This window comes from Bidens hawaiensis, unplaced genomic scaffold, assembly GCF_021521415.1.
Source record: "Bidens hawaiensis isolate Kalapana, Puna unplaced genomic scaffold, B.hawaiensis_p1.1 tig00018424_1, whole genome shotgun sequence".
In the NCBI taxonomy this organism is placed as follows: Eukaryota; Viridiplantae; Streptophyta; class Magnoliopsida; order Asterales; family Asteraceae; genus Bidens; species Bidens hawaiensis.
Window position 1 is genome coordinate 158575 of NW_027492782.1, and position 20255 is coordinate 178829.

Sequence of the window (20255 nt, forward strand, 5' to 3'; positions counted from 1 at the left end):
CTCATTCCGTCAGGTGACATTACTGAATTATTGAGTTAGTGCCTTGTGCGTGTAGCCTTGCTATTAGTGCGGGTAGCCTTCCCTGATGGCTTGTATCCGCAACTGCGGGAACAGGCGGTGTACTTCACCATTGGGAGGCTTTTCCTGCGGGAACAGCTGGCGTACTGCGCGTAAGGTCTTCTCTGAGCATGGTTGGTCCTGCGGAACCAGTTGGTCCTTGCGCAGACGTCCCTCTTCAATGTGAGTCTTGCGGGTCCAACTGGGCTCTGCTGGTACCTACCTCTTCAAGTCCCCCCAGTCCAATGTTCTTCTCATGAATTGTTAATAAGTGAGGTGAACTTTTGGACTTAAGCAAGGGGTTTTGGAAAGGCTTTTTAGTTTTAAGGTTTTCCGTGGGGATTCTTCCCGCGGTTTTCCTAATGTCACTCGCAGAAATTCCCGAATTTTCTGCCTGATCTTTGGTTGTGATGCGGGTAGGTGTTTAACCCATTCGCACATCTGGAGCGTTGAGTTTCACTTGTATAGATTCTTCACGAGATTTTGGTAGTTTCGGACATAGTGATCAGTTATGTTAAACCACCAATTCCGCCTTGAAGTTTCAATCAGGCTAGTTCTCAACATTCCCGCTATGTGGAGGTGCTATTTCTCTTTCCGCAAGCACGGTCCAGAAGATCCTTCTTGGTTTCAATTCCCTGCAAGTGCTAAGTATGTGAAGGGTTTCGCCTTGACACTGTACCCGCACTCATCTTATAGTTTCTTTACTTCTAAGGTATTCTTGGCTTCAATTCCCTGCAGGTGCTAGGTATGTGAAGGGTTTCGCCTTGACACTGTACCCGCACTTGTCTTACGGTTTCTTGGGTACCAAGGTAAGGGGGGTATATTCCCTCTTATTTTTGAATCTTTGAATCTTTTTTGAAATTCGAAGAGTTGGTGAAAGGATAAGAACAGTCCAAACTGTTGAAGGGACGTTAGTGTCGTCCGACGGTTTCTTCTGACAGTTTCAGGACGTGCAGGAAATTATGGCGACGTGACAGTATATGGTCATTCCAGACGCTTTTTCAGGCGCGTGGGCGCGAGTTTTCGGGCGCGTGGGGGCGAGATTTACGGCACGCGTCCTGTCGACAGCTGTTGCCAGCTTGCTCTTTCCACGTGTCATAATTTCATTGCACCTGCGCTTTTCTCTCCCCCGCATTAAATTCATCGCATTCATTGCACCTGCGCTTTCACTTCTATCTTCTTCTAAACGATTTTCGGCGAATACTCTAACTTTTCCGTCGAGCATTCTCCTGAAATCGTTCCTTCTTTACATCTAAAACATGTCTTCTACTCATGATCCAGAAGTCACCGCCGAAGAGTCCGACGTGTATATCGAGAACCCATCGTCCACTTCTGACAAGGACGATAAGAGTACTGCTGGCGAGTGCCAGTGTGCTCTTCCCGCCGACCTCTATCAGTACATCGTCAGGAAGTTCGTGCTCGAGCCTTTCGAGCCTGAGTTTCCCGCGTCTCATCAGACGGTGTACGATGCCCCCAAAGGCAAGATAGGGGTATATGCTGCATTCTTCGTCTATGGGAATCTCAGGTTCCCATTGACGAAGTTTGTATACCGTGTTTTGGAGAGACACGGTGTGCACCTGACGGAGGTACACCCAATGGCGATCGCCAAGATCCGCCATTTTGAATGGGTGTGCCTCATTCTGGGTGTGGAGCCCCATGTCGACCGCCTGATGACCTTCTTCTCCTGGAGGTGCATCCAAGGCTGGTACACCTTGGTCACCCGGATCAAGGGTTTGAAGATCTGTGCTACCGAGCGCAGTCTTCGGTCTTGGAAGCGGAAGTTCTTTTACATCTCTGCCCGTGTCATCCCTATTGCGATGACATTCAAGAACGGGAGAGCACTCCCCAGCCTTCACGCCTCCAACTACCAGGAGGCGGAATGGTTCTCCAAGATTTCCCGGATCCAGACTCCGGTTTACCGCTTTGCGGAGTCCGGGATGGTGATGCTCGGTATGAGCCGGGTGTGGAAGGATGCTGGGGCAGAGGCGCCACAGATTCCCATCGTCCTCGAATACGGTTTGAACTCTATCCCTTACGGTATGCTTCATATTATTTGCTAATTTAGGGTTTTTGTTCTAACCATTTCTCTTTTTATTTTCAGAGGGAAACAACTTGCAGTCTCTTCTGCAGCCGCGGGAGAGCGGTGGTCCCGCTCGGTTGGGTACTCGTGCTCTTGACGAGAACGAGTTGCCCATCCTTGAGCAGACGGCGGATCGGTTTGTGGAGGCCTACCCGCCAGGCCACGAGATACTGAGCGCCACGCGGCCAGGTAAAAGATTATGTAACCCTCGCCCTCTCAATGCTCAAACCTCTGCTGGAATTCCTCTAATTTTGTCATCTTCTGATGAGGAATCCGCAGATGGTCCTTTCTTCGCGCGGAAGAAGAAGGCTGCTGGCGGGAAGGGCAAGGCGAAGGTTGCCTCCACTGCCGATCAGGGGAACCGGTCTGATTCAGAGACCGAAAGCGAGGAGGCGGCGGGGAACCCTGGTGGTGGTGAGACCACTGTTCCGGAGGTTGAGATAGCTGTCACCTCCGGGCAGCCTAGTACGACGGTGACCGGCGTGAAGAGGCCGGCTCCATCGGGTTCGTCCCCTCCTGTTCGCACCTTCAAGCTCAAGAGGACTCGTAAGTATAAACTTCATTTACCTTAATTGCATATCTTTCCGCCATTATGCTTATATATCTTGTCTTCGTGCAGGCGTGGATGCTACCGCATTCCAGAGTGGAGCGGGGAAGAGCGTTTCTGGACCCATGACGGCAGGTTTGGTCAACCTACCCGAGGCGATGACCCAGGCGGCTACGCCTGTTTGCAGTATTGGTTCAGTTGCTCATCCCGTTGAGGCAACTGTTCCAACTGTAACATCATCCACGCCGGCTGTCAGTGCCATTTTCACGGAATCTTTCACTGAGCCGGTGGTGGTTTCTCCTACGAGTTCTTCCGCAGCGACGACCACGGTTGTGAGTTCACCTCCGGTGAGTTCACCTCCGTTGGTTTCTACTGCGGCGGCCTCCTTCATGCCTCCTCCGGTGCCGGCGACTGCGGCCGGTCCTTTAGGTATGTCCGGGGTTGGGGCGTCTAGCCAATCTTTGCCTCCTTCCCGTCTCCTTGACCTTTTGGATGGATATCCCTTAGGTTCAGGTGATGGGTTTGGTGGCTATCGGCTTGTTGTCGACCCTACAGGTGCGTGGGGTTATCTTGGCCTTATATCCCTTTTATCCTTTTTTTATCATCTTTTCCTAACTGTTTTTTGTTTTTACAGTGTCGGATTCCAATGAGGTGTATGTTCCATGGTGGAACATCCGCCGGGAAACAACCCTTCGGACGGCTGTGGACTGCGTCGAGTGGGCGCGCCACGCCGCTCCAAGCGGTGCACTGGGGGAAGCTATGTCAAGCTACCAGGAGGGTAGGCTGACAAACGAGCTTCGGATTCTTCTTGCCCGGATGCAGCCGCGCGTCGAGTTGCTTTGTCGTGAAAACGACAAGTTAAAGGCGGCTCGTATCCAAGAAGTAGCTCAGGCGCGTGCTATCCGGGAGGAGAACAGGAGACTCTCCGCCGTTGCTGCGGAGAAGGAAAAGGCCTTCAAGGCCCTCGAGGTTGAAGTTCAGGCCCGTCTTGAGGCCCGTTCCAAGGCTACCCAAGCTGTTAACGAACAGCTTCGGTTGGCTAAGGAAACTGCGCGGAACGCAACCGAGAGGGCCACCAAGGCTGAAGCTGTTGCTGAGCCTCTGCGCGTTGAGAATGAGGAGCTTAGAGCCAAACTAGAGAGGCTCCAGCAGGCTCATGATGCCTTGGCCATGGAAGATGCCAAGAAGCTCCAAGAGATCTTGGACCAGAGGGGCATGCTTGACCACACTGAGCGTAAGTTAAAGGGCGTTGAAGAGGCTGCAGCTAAAGATGTGTTGCTTGCCAACCTTACTAAAAACGAAGCCGAACGCGCCCGTGATGAAGCTCAAGCTGCCCTCCAGGAGGCTCTGGTTACCAAGGAATGGCTTCTTCGAGAAGCGTTGTCGCAGGTATGTGCAGCTTCATAACTTATTTATGCTTTTCCTTACACTTAGAAGAGTTTTTGATATACTTCTGTTTTGTAGGTTGTGCATCGGGTTCTTACGAACACATCATATGACGATGCCATGAGCGCAGCCCTCAACGCTTCTCATGAGGATGGGGAAAAGGCTGGCTTCCTGCTTGGTCTAGGGTTTGTTGAGAAGGGCATCCCGCATTCCAACTTCCCTCTATATGATGTGGATACTGAAGCTGCTTATGACCAAGCAGTGAACCAGTATGCTGCCTTCCCGCATCCGGTGGTGGAGAAGGTGAACGAGATTACTGCTGCTGATGATGGGCTAGCTATCCTCAAGGCTTTCCTTGAACCGGCACACTCGACTGATGGTGCGGGTTCAAGTGGGAGTGGTCCTGAAGCTTGATCCTTTAGATCCCTTCCCACTGTTAGAATAGATTTTTATTTTTGTATAGATTTATACTCTTGTATGCGGGCATGTGCCCAGCCATTCTTGTAATACTTGAATTTTGATGGAATAAAAATTATTTGTTAATGCCTTGCCTTGTAAACCTTATATGATTTATTTCACGCATATTTTGGTTTAACCTAGCAATTTCTTGAGTACTTGGATAAGTTAACCTTTCAACGTGGCAGATAATAGGTTAAAGTTTTGCTTTCTCTTTCGTGATTGTGCGGGTAAGACCGTCACTTTCACTTAGTAGGATGGCTAAACTTTACCTATATCTGACCTGCGTGGAGGTTTTCCTCATCTTTTCCTTAGAAATTTTCTAAGTATATTGAATAAGTTAACCTTTCGACGCGCGGTTGTCAATAGGTTAATGTTCAGTTTCCTCTATCATGATTGTGCGGGTAGTACCGTCACTTTCATTTAGTGGGATGACCAAACTTCACCTATATCTGACCTGCGTGAAGGTTTTTCTTATCTTGTCCTTAGAAATTTTTACCGTTTTTTGTGTTTATGCGGGTTTTGCCACCTTCCACACGCAACGACTTACTTCTTCCCATACTTATTTATGCGGTAAATACCGGCATATCAGCGTGGGAAGTTTATAAGTATAAAGGTAAGGCTATCAACACAATGTGAAAGGAGAATCATTTCCATTAGAAGTGGCTCTACGCCTTTTCTTTACAAGTTTGGAATTGATCTACATGTAACATTTGCGTAATTGAGCTCCATTCCATGTTCTTGGGATGGGAGTGCCATCGAGCCTTTCGAGCCGGTATGCGCCCTTTCCCAAAACTTCTTTGATAATGTATGGTCCTTCCCAGACCGGTGCCAGCTTTCCTGGGCGCTCTTGGTTCGAAGCCTCGTTGTTACGCAATATGTAGTCTCCTACATTGAAGTTGCAGAGTTTTACCCGCGTGTTGTAGTACTTTTGCATTTGTCGCTTGTAGTTTTCTTCACGCGCTGCGGCTAAGTCTCTGCGTTCCTCGGTTAGCATAAGGTCTAGCCGTCTTTCCGCATCATTGTCTTCTAGCTGAATCAAGACCCTTGGTGAGGGTAAACCAATTTCGACCGGGACCATGGCTTCAGTGCCATAAGTGAGGCTGAACGATGTTTCTCCCGTACTGGCCTTTTTCAGCGTTCTGTTTGCCCAAAGGACGTGTGGAACTTCGTCCACCCAGCCGGATCTGTGTTCCAATAGTCTTTTCTTTATGCCGTCGACGATGCTCTTATTTGCTCTTTCCACCTCACCATTACCCTGCGGGTGTGCCACTGAGGTAAAGGTGTGGGTGATTTGAAGTTCTTCCAGCCACTTTTGTAGCTTCTTGTCAGCAAAGTTGGTGCCGTTATCGCTCACCAAAGTCTGTGGAAGTCCAAAACGACAAATAATAAATTCCCAAATAAATTTTTTAATATGTTTTGCGGTTGTTTGGGCTAAGGGTTTTGCTTCTATCCACTTGGTGAAGTAGACGATGGCTACCACTAGAAACGGAACATTTCCTGCTGCTGTGGGAAATTGGCCTGTCACATCGATGGCCCACTTCTGAAATGGCCACGAAGAGGTGACTGGAACAAGTTCATTCTTCGGGCGATGCGTGTTGGGTGCGTAGAGCTGGCAAGACCTACACTTTCTGATGTATGCCAGCGCATCCGTATGCATCCCCGGCCAAAAGTATCCCGCGTTGTTTAGCTTGGCTACAACAGCACGTGGACCTGCGTGTACTCCACAGATGCCCTCGTGCACTTCCCTTAGGAGGTAGCCAGCATCTTGGTTGTCCACACATCTTAGGAGTGGGCCAAGAAAGTTACGTCTGTAAAGGATGTCATCAATGAGTTGATAGTTCAGTGCTTTACAACGTATTTTTCTTGCCTGTGTTTTTGACTCTGGTAGTATACCCGCCGCAAGGTAATTTATTGTTGGTGTCATCCACGTTTCTGTGCCGGTTTGGATGACACAGATTTCCTTGTGCGGGACTGATGGTGCTCCAAGGAGTTCAATGCGGATGTCCTTTCCCAAGTGGGTGAAGGCTAATGATGCAAGCTTGCTTAACGCATCCGCGGATTTGTTTTCGCTACGCTTGACGTGTATGACTTTGCAATCGTTAAAATCGCGCATAAGGGTTTTTGCTTGTGCGAGGAACAGGGCCATTGTGTCGTTCACGGCCGTGTACGTCCCGTTTATTTGGTTGGCTACTAACATGGAATCCACGTGGGCTTCCAAGTTTTTCACTCCCTGCTTCATACTCCGCTTCGTTATTCGTACTTGGAAAATCCAGTCGAATAGCGTAAGTGTATTCTTGGCCTGCTTGGTTGGTTAGTTTCAACCCTGCGCCTGAACCCTCGTTGCTGGCTGCTCCATCAGTGTAGAGTCACCAGACATCATCGATGTCCTGTGCTGGGGAGGGTTGAGCCTCCTCCTGGCACTCTTTCTCTCCGCGAAGCGGGGACTTCTGCAATAAAGTCGGCCAAGACCTGGCCTTTTATGGCTGGTCTCGGCTTGTACTTTATCGCGTATTCTTCCAATTCTATTGCCCATTTGGCTAGGCGTCCCGACAATTCGGGTTTGCCCAGAACGTTTGCAAGTTTGAAGTTGGTGAGAACGATGATTGGGTGACCTTGGAAATATCGTCTTAGCCTGCGTGAAGCCTGTACAAGTGCTAAGACTAATTTTTCCAGGGTAGAGTACCGGGTTTCTACGTCTGTTAGGACACGGATAACATAGTAGATGGGCATCTGGTTGCCTTTCCGCTCTACTAACAGGACTGCTCTGGTTGCTCTATCTGTGGCGGAAAGGTATAGGATTAATTCCTCCCCCGCTTCTGGTGCTGTGAGCGTTGGGAGTTCGATCAAGCGTGACCGAATTTCCTGAAAAGCTGCTTCCGCTTCTGGTGTCCAGCGGAAGTGCGTTTTCTTTAAACAGTTTCTCAATGTTGACACGAATGGGAACGACCTATCCGCATGGTTTGCCAAAAAGCGGTTAAGTGCGACTAGGCGTCCATTCAGTGTCTGAGCTTGCTTGATGGTAGTAGGTGATTCCATTTTGAGAATGGCTTCGACCTTTTCAGGGTTCGCTCTGAAGCCATCTTTAGTAACAATGACTCCTAAGAACTTCCCTTCTTCCATCCCAAAGGAACACTTGCTCGGGTTGAGTTTCATGTTTATCTTTCTGAGCGTGTTGAAAGTTTCTTGGATGTCTTTCAACATTGCTTCTGGCTCAGGGCTTTTGACGACCAAGTCATCCATGTAGACTTCCAAGTTTCTCCCAATTTGGGCATGAAACTCTTTGTCCATCAGGCGTTGGTATGTGGACCCTGCATTCTTAAGTCCGAATGGCATCATTTGATAACAAAATGTGCCATCGGGCATCCGAAATGCGGTTTTGTCCTGATCGTCTACGGCCATGTGGATTTGATGGTACCCCTTATACGCATCAAGGAAACATTTAAGGCGAAACGGTGCCAACGAATCCACCTTAAGATCAATTTCGGGTAACGGATAACAATCTTTGGGGCATGCTTTGTTTAAGTCTTTGAAATCTATGCACATGCGCCATTGTTTGTTAGACTTCGGTACCATAACGGGATTTGCATCCCATGTTTGATATTTGCAAACGCGTACGATGCCCGCGTCAAGGAGTTCCTTGACTTGGGTTCTACAAGCGTTAGCCTGTTCCGCCCCCATTACTCTGCGCTTTTGTATGACTGGCGTAAAAGCCGGGTCACACTTGAGCTTATGCTCTGCCTTACTTCGAGGTACACCAGTCATGTCAGCTGGTGTCCACGCGAAGATGTCAGCGTTTTTCTGTAGTAAGCGTTTGAGTAAGGTGCGCGTAGGGTCAGTGATTGTTGGGCCAATGGTAACAGCCTGGTCCGGGTATTTGCCATTGAGGGCCCATTTTTCTGGTTCGGTGATGGTTGGTTTAGCCATCTTTGGTTTGAGTTTAGATGAGACAGATGCGATGCATACCTGGGGAATACCGGTGATCATCGCTACACACCCCTCAGCTGTTGGCCATCCCATCATGCCGTGGACTGAAGATACTACGGCATTGAATCTTGCCATCCCGTCTCTCCCGAAGAGAATGTCGTATGTGTGGTGTGGCTTCCTCATCACGACAAAGTCCACGTCTTCTGTGCGGGAGTGTTTCCCGTCCGTGAGAATGACGGGGAAAGATAGGATACCCAGAGGGGTGTTTGTGCTGCCGTCGAACCCTTCCATCGAGGCGTAGACCGTTTCCAGGCGTTCCTTGTCTTCGTCATCTAGCTTGTCGAAGAACTGCCTGTACATAACCGTTGACGAGGCGCCGTTGTCAGCAAGAGTGCGGGAAGTGATGTAGTGCCCCAGCTGGCTTTTGATGACAATAGGGCCTTCTTTGCTGGGTCCTCCTGGCACTCGCGGGAAGCGCACCTCAGCTTCCTTCCACGGGCATGGTTCTGTCGTTCGTCTTTTTCTTCCTCTGATGTTACTATGAACCATGTGGATGCTGATGTCAACGGGCTTTCGTCCGTTGCCTTTGTACCGGTTATCATTCCTCCCTCCATTCTTGATTGATGCCACAAGGTGTGTAAGTCTTCCATCCTTGACGAATGTTTCAACAATATCCTTCAAGGATGTACACTCCTCAGTGTTGTGACCCTTTGTCCCGTGGAAGTCACAGGATTTGCTCTGATCCGCATTAGGTCGCTGCCGGATCACTGGAGCTTTTGGCCATGGGAGTTTTTCAGTGGCAAATATCTCCGTGACGCTTTTGGTGAGTGGCGTCCACCGGTGTTTTCGGCTTGATGGGTGCGTGTTATCCCTTCCGCCTACTAGAGGGCGAGAGCTGGATGAGGTGTCAAAGTTTACTCTTGACTGCCAAATACCTAGCTTCCTCTTTTTGTTTTGCCGGGCGGTCCGAACGTTGTTTTCTCTAGTCCTCTGTGTGTAGAGGTGTGTATTCTGGGGAAGATCCCTACCCAGTTGCTTCTCCGTTTCGGCAAAGCGCTTGGCCGCCGTCATGATGGCATCCCATGTGGATGGCATGCCGTCTTTACCCGTCAACGTGCGGATAAGCTCTGGGTATTCGGCGCCCTGGATGAAAGCGGCGCGAACAAGATCTTCGCTTATGGTGCCCATACTCAGCTTTTTGGAGTTGAAGCGAGTGATGAAGTCTAGTAAAGATTCATCCTCCTCTCTAACGCAGTTGAGGATCGTCCACTGCTCTTCAGTATATTTCCTCTGTTGACTGAAGTGTTGGCTGAACTTGTGTTGAAAGTCCGCCCAATCATAGATGTGGTGGACCGGTAAACGATCAAACCATGCCCTGGCCGCTCCAACCAGCGTCATTTGGAACATATAACACCACGTGGATTCCGTCCAGTTGCTGACGGTTGCCCCCGCTATGAATCTGTTCAAGTGATCGTCTGGGTCGGATATACCATCATAAGTGCCGATGTTGGGCATCTGCTTGGCACTCTTCGGGGTGATTGCTTCCGCAATGTCCCTTGCAAACTTGGATGTTCCCGCATTCGCAGCAGATGGTCTAAAGGTTTTGGAGAAGTCACTTGGGTTTCCCCCCGCGTTCCTTGGTTTGAAGGTTTCTCTGAAATTCCTTCTCGGTTGGAAGTCTGTTTCCTTACGCTTCCCTTTCGCCCTATGGCGAGGGTTTGCGTCGGTGTCGGATTCCTCCCGATCATCGTCCGAGTACTCGCACTCACTGCTCATGTTGAGCTGTTGTCGAGTGCTTCCGAATTCGTCAGCCTGTTGGAGTGAACGCAAGCGTTCATCCAACTCAGCTTGGAATTCCTTTTGACGTGCTTCGGCCCACGTTTTAACTTGATCGAGTGTTTGGCGGGGGAGCCTCGTCTGTTTCTCCAACTGGGCATCGGTGAATCCCAGTGAAATTGTTTACTGCACTTGCCCCGGCTTGGGTAACCGGGGTAGTGTTCGTAAAATTTGTGTAATCGCCGGTGTTCCCCCCAGTAGCTGGGGTTGTGGTTACCGGGGTTTCTTGGTCAGTCGCTGGCCTTAGCACCGGAGTAACCTTAACCATTTTTTCAGAGGTTTTGAAAAAACTGAAAAAGAATAAGTTCTAGCGTTTATGCACGGATGGCGCCAATGAAGAAACACTTAGTGACCCCGGGCAGATTACGGATAATCTGGGGGTTAAATAGATGTTTCTCACGAGGGTTAAGTCCGGCAAAGATGGTTGTTCTTCAGATGACCTGCAAAACAGACACCGTGAGCTCGTCACTGAGAAGGGGGGGGGTTCCTCCTTGTGACCACCCTCCGACGTGAGAATCAGACTAGATTGCTCTAAATATAAGTGTATATTGAGAGAAATAGCTAGTGAAGATAATATACAAGATAATGATACCGTTCCAAGGTGTTGGAGTATTTATAGCCGAAGGTAGGTTTCCAAGCAGGTACAGCCAGCTGTATAATATTCCTTTTCCACCAACTGTGGGCTACGCACGTGCCATGCTGGTAGTTGGTGGGTAGGCAGCGGCTGATAGTGACATGGCCGGCTGTGTACTATTCCTTTTCCACCAACTGCAGGCTATGTACGTGCCACGACAAGGGTTGGTGAGTAGGCAGCGGCTGATAGTGACATTTTGTACTAGAGCGTGCTCCTCGTACTGTTGTCGGTGAGCTGTCACCCTGTGATTGGTTCACGGGCTGCTTTGGTCAGATCTTGTCTATTTTGTCCATACCTTGGCAGGTATAGTACAAAAGATCTTCCAGAGGCGTACGGACTGGCTCATTTGGGCGGGAGTATTCCCGCCTTGCTCATTCCGTCAGGTGACATTACTGAATTATTGAGTTAGTGCCTTGTGCGTGTAGCCTTGCTATTAGTGCGGGTAGCCTTCCCTGATGGCTTGTATCCGCAACTGCGGGAACAGGCGGTGTACTTCACCATTGGGAGGCTTTTCCTGCGGGAACAGCTGGCGTACTGCGCGTAAGGTCTTCTCTGAGCATGGTTGGTCCTGCGGAACCAGTTGGTCCTTGCGCAGACGTCCCTCTTCAATGTGAGTCTTGCGGGTCCAACTGGGCTCTGCTGGTACCTACCTCTTCAGTTATAGTTCTTCATCTTTTTATGGACTGGTTTTATAGTTTCAAGTTTTTCCTTTGGATCATTCATGATTTTATTTAAAGGGTTTGCAAAGATGTATACCTTCGTGCTTCCACTTTACAAATAATTTCAAATGGTATACAAATTAAATCGAAACAGCATGCTGTCCTACGTTAAACATGACGGTTTGCACAAAATGACAAAAATTTTGAACTCATGGTTGACTGTCAAAACAAAATCTATCCGTGATGGAGGTGGTTTTCCTCTTTGAGCATTCCAATTTTTAACATATATTTATTCCTTTTGCTTTTGACACTTTTGGTTTCCTCGTGCCTGAAGCTGTGGAGCTACTTATCCGTGTTCAGCGGGTCATGCATAGTAATGTTATGACTCAAAGATCAGCAAATATAGTTTTTAAAATATTGGGTTTTGCGATTCAAAAAGGGGTAGCGGCGCAGCTTGTTGCCCGCTTGCCTTCTGTTTCGATGTAATCCAATAAACAATTAATACGGTAATTATTGTTTTTAATGTCACATCTGGCCACTATCCACCATTTAGGAGTTCTTAATTTTTAACTAAACTTTTGACATATATACTTATTTGATTTTCTTTTAGATATGCTAACAATAAACACTTTAAGCCTAACCTTATATTTTCACCACTGTTTACCTTAGAACTCAAACCCATGACTTTATGAAGTTAAACCACATTGTACATGTTAAGACACCATTAGACTAGACATTAGATAATGGGTTTTAACGGCTTTTATGTAATAGATTGAAAGTTGTGGGTTTACTCATTTGGTTTAGAGGTAATAGATTGAACCTGTTCATTAACCTTTAATGACTGACAAACTAAGTTAGAAATCTTAATTTTAATAGTATTGTTTTGTTTGCTCGTTAACCATAATAAAAGGCTATCCCTTGCATATTATGTTGTTGTAATCATTCCTCTTCAACAGGCCAGCTCCTCCTTAAGCATCCTTTCTTTCGCCTTTCTTGCCTATGGCATCAACAAAACCAAAAACTATAAATGACAAAGCTTTAGATTCGAAACTACAAATTTGTGGATCAAATCAAGAACCTGTTTCTGCCAATTTGTGAAGCACGTAACAAGTGTTAGCAGAATGCATTGCATTACTATTCCAATAGTTAATCCAATCCATAACTCTTTCCCCTTTAGATGACATACAAAACCCAAAACTATAGCCATAGGGATTCCAATGAGGTAATATGACCCAAGATTAATGTAAGTCCCAATACCTTGCCACCCACTTCCTCTTGCAACTCCTGATTAAGTAATTGAACTTGTTATATAATTGAGCACATGATATATATATATATATATATATATATATAATTAAAGTTTAAACTAAGATCGAACCTGAAAGGATCGTTTGTATTGTGTCTGCAAATATAGTAAAACATAGAAGAGGAGTCATGTCTTTTACATAGTTAACTACTTTCCTCTCTTCGGTAAACGCATATCCGAGTATAGAATGGGTTGAGAAGAGAATGGCGCTTGCTATGATCACCTCCAATGCCCCTAGGGTTGATATGGCCAAAAGAGCCATTTTTGCAGCCTTTGGATTCCCAGCTCCTAGTTCGTTTGATACTCGTGTGCTGCAAAAGGGTATATGTTTACTTTGTAACACTAGAGTTATACTCATTTGTGGAAGAGATTAAACATGTTATGGCAAACCTTGCAGCAACCCCAAAAGAGTAAGGTATGTAGTAGTGTAAGTCATCGATAATTAAACTGTTGCAAAAGATGATATACCATATATAGTTAAATTAATCTAATTCGAATGATCATAATCACCATTTGTTGGTTAAATTCGAAAGAAGATTACAATATCGAGAGCATTGAAGTCTCCAGTTGGGTATTTGGCAAGAGTCCAGATAACAAAACAATAATCTCATGTGACCACCATTCAAGACTACATGAAAAAAGAAAAACCAGACCATGAACAAGAATTTTTTTTTTTGGATTAATATGCAATTTAGGATTCAATATATAACTATTTTTAGGTGTTTTTGAAAGTTCTTGTACCTTTAGGCAATTCTCTAACCCTACAAACGAGCTGGGCAAGTTTGCTTGGAAGGCAAGTGAACTCCATAGAGTTTGGAGAGAAACTGTAACTTGTACGTGGTAAGTTAAGTTTTCTAAAAAAACTCTATGGGTATGTTTGATTGGAGGTAATGAAAGGAAGAGAGAATGAAATGGGAGAAAGAATGGAATGGACAAGGGAATGAAATGGATCATTACCATTTCTTTGTTTTGTTTGGTTAACCTATAGGAATGAAATGAATTATTACTTTATGTTTGATATCCTGTTTGGTTAACCTATAGGAATGAAATGAATTATTACTTTATGTTGTTTGATATCAAAAAAAAAATTATAGGAATGAAATAGAAATAATAAAAACACCCCTGTCTCAAAATATTAGTAGTTTTTAAAAAAAAAACTACTTTGGCGACGATGATGGTGGTAGCTCTAGTGACAAAAATGGTGGTGGCAGTGGCGACGGTGGTGGCGGTCAGGCGGCAGGGGCAATGGTTGTGGTGGTGGGGGGTGGTCAAATGGTGGTAACATTGGTAGTGATAGCGATGGTAAGGTGATGGCGGTCAGGTGGTGGTGGTCAGGCAACGACAGTGGTGGTGGTGGTGGTGGTGGTGATGGCCAAGCGAAGGCGATGACAATGGTTGCGGTAGTTACCGCAACGATAGTGGTGCCAGTGGTGGCAGTGGTAACGCTGGTTGTAAGTCGTTGGTGGTGGTAGTGGTAGCGCTAGTGGTGGCGGCAACGGCGGCGGTCAGGTGGTGTTGAGAAAGTAAGGTGAAAGAGAAATGGAAAAAAGAAGGGGGTGTGGGATAAAATGGTTTTGATGGAATGAGATTCCATATGTAATAAATGATGTCATTCCATTGAGCAACCAAATATCACTTTTTCATTCCATTTCATTTCCTCACATACCAAAAGCTACATATGTACTTATGTAGTATGCTCAAGGTCGGCCCTAGGGAATGGGGAAATGGGCGGTCAATGGGCGCTCGCACGCGCGCGCGCGCGCACCCACACCCACACACACACACACACATATATATATGGGGCAGGTTTAACAAAGACTCAAAAGAAGTGGCGAACTCTTCATTTTACATGTAAAAAAATAATATAAAGCTTGATTTCACTTATAAAAAATTAGTTTTAGTATTAACTTTTTTTGGACTTTTTGTTTATAAATACATGTAGAAGACATTACAATAAAAAAAATTAATTTTGTAAAAAAATATATTTTTTACCGTTTTTTAATTGAATATATATATATATATATATTTATTTATTTATTTAATACGGCTTGTACATGTATTTTAATGTAAAAATCTCTGCAAAGATTATGTAAAAATATATTTTTTTTACATGAAAAATTATTTTTTTTTTATTTTTTAGTATTTTTTTATATGTAAAATGAAGAGTTCTTCATTTCCTCACTTTTTTTTGAGTTCTCTCTTGAACTTGTCATGTGAGAATTTTTTGATAATTGAGAACCATGAGAATTTTTTGATAATTGAGAACCATGACCACAAAAAACTCAAAAATAAAAAAATTATAAAACAAAAAAAAACACAAAAATAAGAAAAGGTAAAAAAACCAAATTTCTTATTTTATCATCCCGGTTCATAAAAAAAATCTCGGTTTAGCTAAATTATATACGTATATGTATAATATGTACATATATGCACACACATGTTTTTTTATACATATATGTATAATTTAAGGTAAATGATAATATGCATATGTGTATATTACATAACTAGAGATTAAATTAAATTATACACATTCGTATAGGTATAATACGAATTATTATTAGTATTTTTTTTATTTATGAAACCGGAATGAAATATAAGAATTTTGGTTTTTTTTACTTTTTAAAAATTTTCATTTTTTTGTTTTATAATTCTTTAAATATTTTTTTTATAAAATAGGTATGAAAATGAATCATCTTAAATATATTGGACCCAAAACTTTTTTTTTATCCATAATACATTTAAACTTTTGGCCCGAACTAAATTTTAAAGCTAAAAAAAACATTACTTGTCGTTTAAAAAATTAGATTATATATTCGTGGCTCATAAGGGCCTGTGATCCTTTTTATATCGACTCGGCCAGGGTATTTAAATTCTCGGAGACAACCCTGAGTATGTTTGAAACTCAAATGATTTAGCTTACAGAGGTAGCGAAATGCCTAAAAGCATAAGAAATTAATAAAAAAAATGTGTCTAAAGTACTTGATGAATGATGACTCCACCAACCATCTTCCATCAATAAGTAACTTTATACATGAAAAACACGCCAAACTTTGAACATCACTTGAGATTTTACCAAATCATGACAACAGATGGGATGGCAAAGCGATGGAACTCCTTGATGCTAGAGAAGACGTCTTCTAAACGCATGGCACGTGTTTTTTCGCATGCTTTGGATCGGTATACGTACAACACGAGTAATACGACATTCACAGTGTAGGAAATTCCAATGGCTAATGCTGCTCCTGCTATCCCGAACCTAAGCCGGAACACTAGAGCCCAACAAATTGGCACATGAAGAACAAGAACCACAACTGAGCTCCATAACATAGGAAAGACAAGACTTTGAGACAACAGGTAGTGCACGATCAGCTGTAGTATGGCGTAAGGGAACAGAGCAGGGATGAGCCAAACCGAAAATTTACGTGCTTGTGATGAGACAAAAGGATCTTGGCCAAGAAGCATAAGGACTTTGTCTATGTAGACCCACAAAATGGAAATCGGGATACAGACTAAAATCAAAATCATGGCGCCATATGTATATGCACCAAGCCTGTCAAATTGTTGTGCGCCGTAAGCTTGCCCACATAACGTCTCCAATGCGCTCGCCATTCCAAACTGTTATTGATTGTTAGTCACAATAAACAGAGAAAATGGAAATCTAGATTTGTTCTTTACTTTAGGTATGTAGAAGAGAAAATCACAGAAGTTGTTATTTTCTCAAGTTTGTAACTCAAAACATAGTTAGTTATTTACAGTCATATGATAAGTGAATTTTTGTTAAAGTATCTAGTTTCGTTCATGTATCCTATGTTAATTAATCCTGTAAAAGACACGCCTAATTATTTTTAACTTAAGGATATGCTCGTGTTCGTTCATTTAACTTTAAGCGAACACGACCATTTAACCGAACAAATATTTGTGTTCATGTTCCTTTGTTTAATAAAAAAAAGAACATATTCATGTTTGTTTATGTTCAATCGTTTAAAATATAAATTAACAGTTCACAAACATAAGTGAACAAAAAAAAAAGCGAACACACTTAAATGAAAACAGGCGAGCAAATATAAAGCCATTAAATAGACGAGTCATCCAGATAATATTTAGTTATTTTCCATTAATATGTAAACGAACATAAATAAATGAACGAAGATAAACCAACATAAACGAACGAACGAAACATGTGTTTATGTTTGTTCGTTTAATTAAACGAACACAAATCTTTTGTTCATGTTCGTTCGTTTATTAAATAAACGACTTCCCGCCGAATAGTTCACCAAATGTTCGATTCGTTTACAGGTTTAATTATAAGAATAGACACGTTGACATGAGTTAAGAACTTTATCTTTTGAGCAACAAATTCAGAAGAGTCTTTGTAGCTCGCACGAGCAACTATCATTTCCGCCTTATATATTTAAATAACCCAAAAAAAAAAGAAAATCTCATATATTAAGATCTAAAAAGGTTTATAAAAAGTAATTATTATAGCAAAATGGGTAAAAAGGTGATACCTATTGTTATAACTTTTTTTTTTTTTAGTTTTTTTTTTCAGGGTAATTTTATAGAATGGTAATAAAGTTTCATTTTTGTTTTAATTAGGTTATTTATTATTTTCTTTGTCTCAATTAGGTCACTACACTTTCAATAATCTTTTCATTGTATCATTTTTATCTATTGAGCAGCTTATCATAGCAATATAGCATTTTTTTTCTTTTATTTAAATACAGATGACATGAAATTAGTGTCCAATAAGTTAGGATATTTACACTAAAATAACAAAGGACTATTTTTTTTTTAAATAAACCTCGTTTTAAGTCAACCCTACCTTCAGCATCAATCATATCATAAACTTGTTGCTCAATACGAAGCTCAACAAGCTATTCAGTAAGTTGCCCTCATTTACTCGTTTAACCTATTGCTCAGTATCAATATCATCACTTCCACCTCATGACCTTTGGGCATAAAAATTTCAGGAGAAAGCCTTCTTAGCAGCCATAGACAAAGACGGTATGCGAACCGATCATCGGGGCGCCACCTGTACTTTGTTAATAGGAATTTTTTTTGAACTAAAGTAAAATTAAAGGTTTTTCAAAGAAGAATTATGAGGAAACATTAGGGATATACAGATTTGAAAGATTATAAATAAAGGGTTTATGATCGGAACAAGGGTGACTGAGAACCTGGAAGCATATAATTAGGGATTTGAAGAGAATGTATTGTTTTGAAGCGTTTCTTTCACAAATAAACTACTCAATAAGTAAAAATAATATAATTAAAAGGTTATTGAAAGTTTAGTGTAAGAGACAAAGAAAAGAATGAGTGATCTGATTGAACAAGTGAAACTTGATTAATGAGATTTTCTTTTTTTTTTCCTTTAAACAACAATATATTTTTAATTTTCCTATACTTAAAAAAATATGAAAATTTTTTAATATTATTTTAAACCAGGCGCATTCAACAATGTATCAGATGTCTTTTAATGATGTGTTTATCATATCGCTAAACCAAATGCATAATGTGTTCACCTCATATAACAATGCATTAAGTTTAAGTCTTTTTGTCAATGATCTTTTTTCACCTTTTTCTTATGCATTGACTTCTTAGTTTGTTGAGACACGTACAAATGATGATTGTTTCTAACACTTTTCACGAATTTAGGTATCATGGTTTCTCACACTTTCTTAATAGAAAGGTTGTTCAACTTTAAGAGTGAGGTAATTTTTTTTTCTTTTCGAACGACCAACAAAAATTTTTATAAAGTAACTAACATGATAGACCACCTAAGTTAAAAATTATATGTGATCACCACTTCATATGAAACAACATGACAAATTTACTAAACTTAAAATGTGTTGAAGTTTAAATTGTTAATAAGCGGTAACATAATAGTTTCAAAGATTTTTTTTATGTGTTAGCTAACGATCATAGATAATATATATGTAAAGATGATAAAATAAATAATATATTACAAGAAGGCTGAAGCCAGTGACATTAGTGAAGGAGATAGCGATGGCGGCTCCAGCAAGTTGTAGCTCACCAAGGTGTCCTACCATTGACATGGATACCACCCGCAGTAAGTATTCTGACTCCATCACTACCACCATCGGTAATGCAATGTAACAACTTCTTTTCACCTCCTCCGCAAGTCTTCTCTCCCATCTTCGCGGCTTCTCCGCTGCTAAGGACACCCTGTCCTCCATCATTTTCTCTTAGATTTTGAGCTAGATGTAATTAAGGGGCAGGAGTTGGGAATGGAAATTGGAATACAATAAGATATATATATATATATATATATATATATAGGGTAAGGTTAAAATGAAAACTCATTTGAGTTGTGAAAACCCTATGTAACATCGTTTTTTTTACATGTAATATATGTTGTAACATTTAATACAAAACATCGAAACATAAAAAAAAAAATGTTTTGCTATTTTTTAACATTTTTTTACTAATTTTTATATATGTTTTCAGGAGAGAGAAAAAGTTATATTTATATTTACATTTTTTATTCACTTTAATTGTGGACCACAAGATTTAAACATTAATTAAAAACATGTGATTGAGAATGGGTTTCTATAGTTTTCACAACTCAAGTGGGTTTTCATTTTATACTTAGCTATATATATATATATATATAATATATAAACGAAAACCCTAAAATCCTACGTGTCGCGATGTGGTCGCTCCCCTCTTTTATGGAAGCCACCAGATCGCTTGATTTTTAAATAGAGACCTCTCATTGATTTAACCCAAATTTATGGGTATGGGTCTTACCAAAACCAGATAGTTCTTAAACGGGTTATAACATCTCATTAAATTAAAAATTTATCTTACCAATTATTTGATATAAAAATCCTATAAAATAGGGATATACTAAAAATATTATTTAAAATTAATAAACAATTTTATAATAAAGAAAATAAACGGGTAATGGGTATTACCAAACCCAGATAACTTTTAACCGGATTATAACATATCATTTATTTGTGAAATCATTTCTTCATCAAACCTCAAGTATATTAATTATTAATTTTTTTACAATAAATAAAATTAAAATCCAAATATATATATATTAAAAACGAATAATGTTATAACCCGTTTAAGAGGTATCTGGGTTTGTGAGACCTTTACCCATGAATTCGGGTCAAATACGTGAGAAACCTTCATTTACAAATAAAGCAATCTGATGGCTTGAGAGAATAGTTGTTTTACATTTTTTGTTTTTTAATATATATTTTTTGGATTTTAATTTTCTTTATTGTAAAAAAATTTAATAATATACTTAGGGTTTGATGATGAAAGAGTTTCATAAATAAATGATATGTTATAACCCGTTTAAAAGTTATCTGAATTTGGTGACCCATGACCCG

General features: G+C 42.1%; 1 protein-coding gene across 1 annotated transcript; it reads right to left on the reverse strand.

The window, feature by feature from the left end:
- Positions 1 to 12531: 12531 nt before the first annotated feature.
- Positions 12532 to 19085, reverse strand: LOC143556014 (protein DETOXIFICATION 14-like). The gene is made up of 7 exons (XM_077045451.1): positions 18855 to 19085; positions 15962 to 16503; positions 13430 to 13516; positions 13279 to 13335; positions 12961 to 13199; positions 12661 to 12866; positions 12532 to 12579 (listed from the first exon to the last, which is right to left on the reverse strand). Exons 1-7 carry the CDS (start codon positions 19083 to 19085, stop codon positions 12532 to 12534), a joined length of 1410 nt encoding a protein of 469 aa, XP_076901566.1.
- Between the last annotated feature and the right edge of the window lie 1170 nt (positions 19086 to 20255).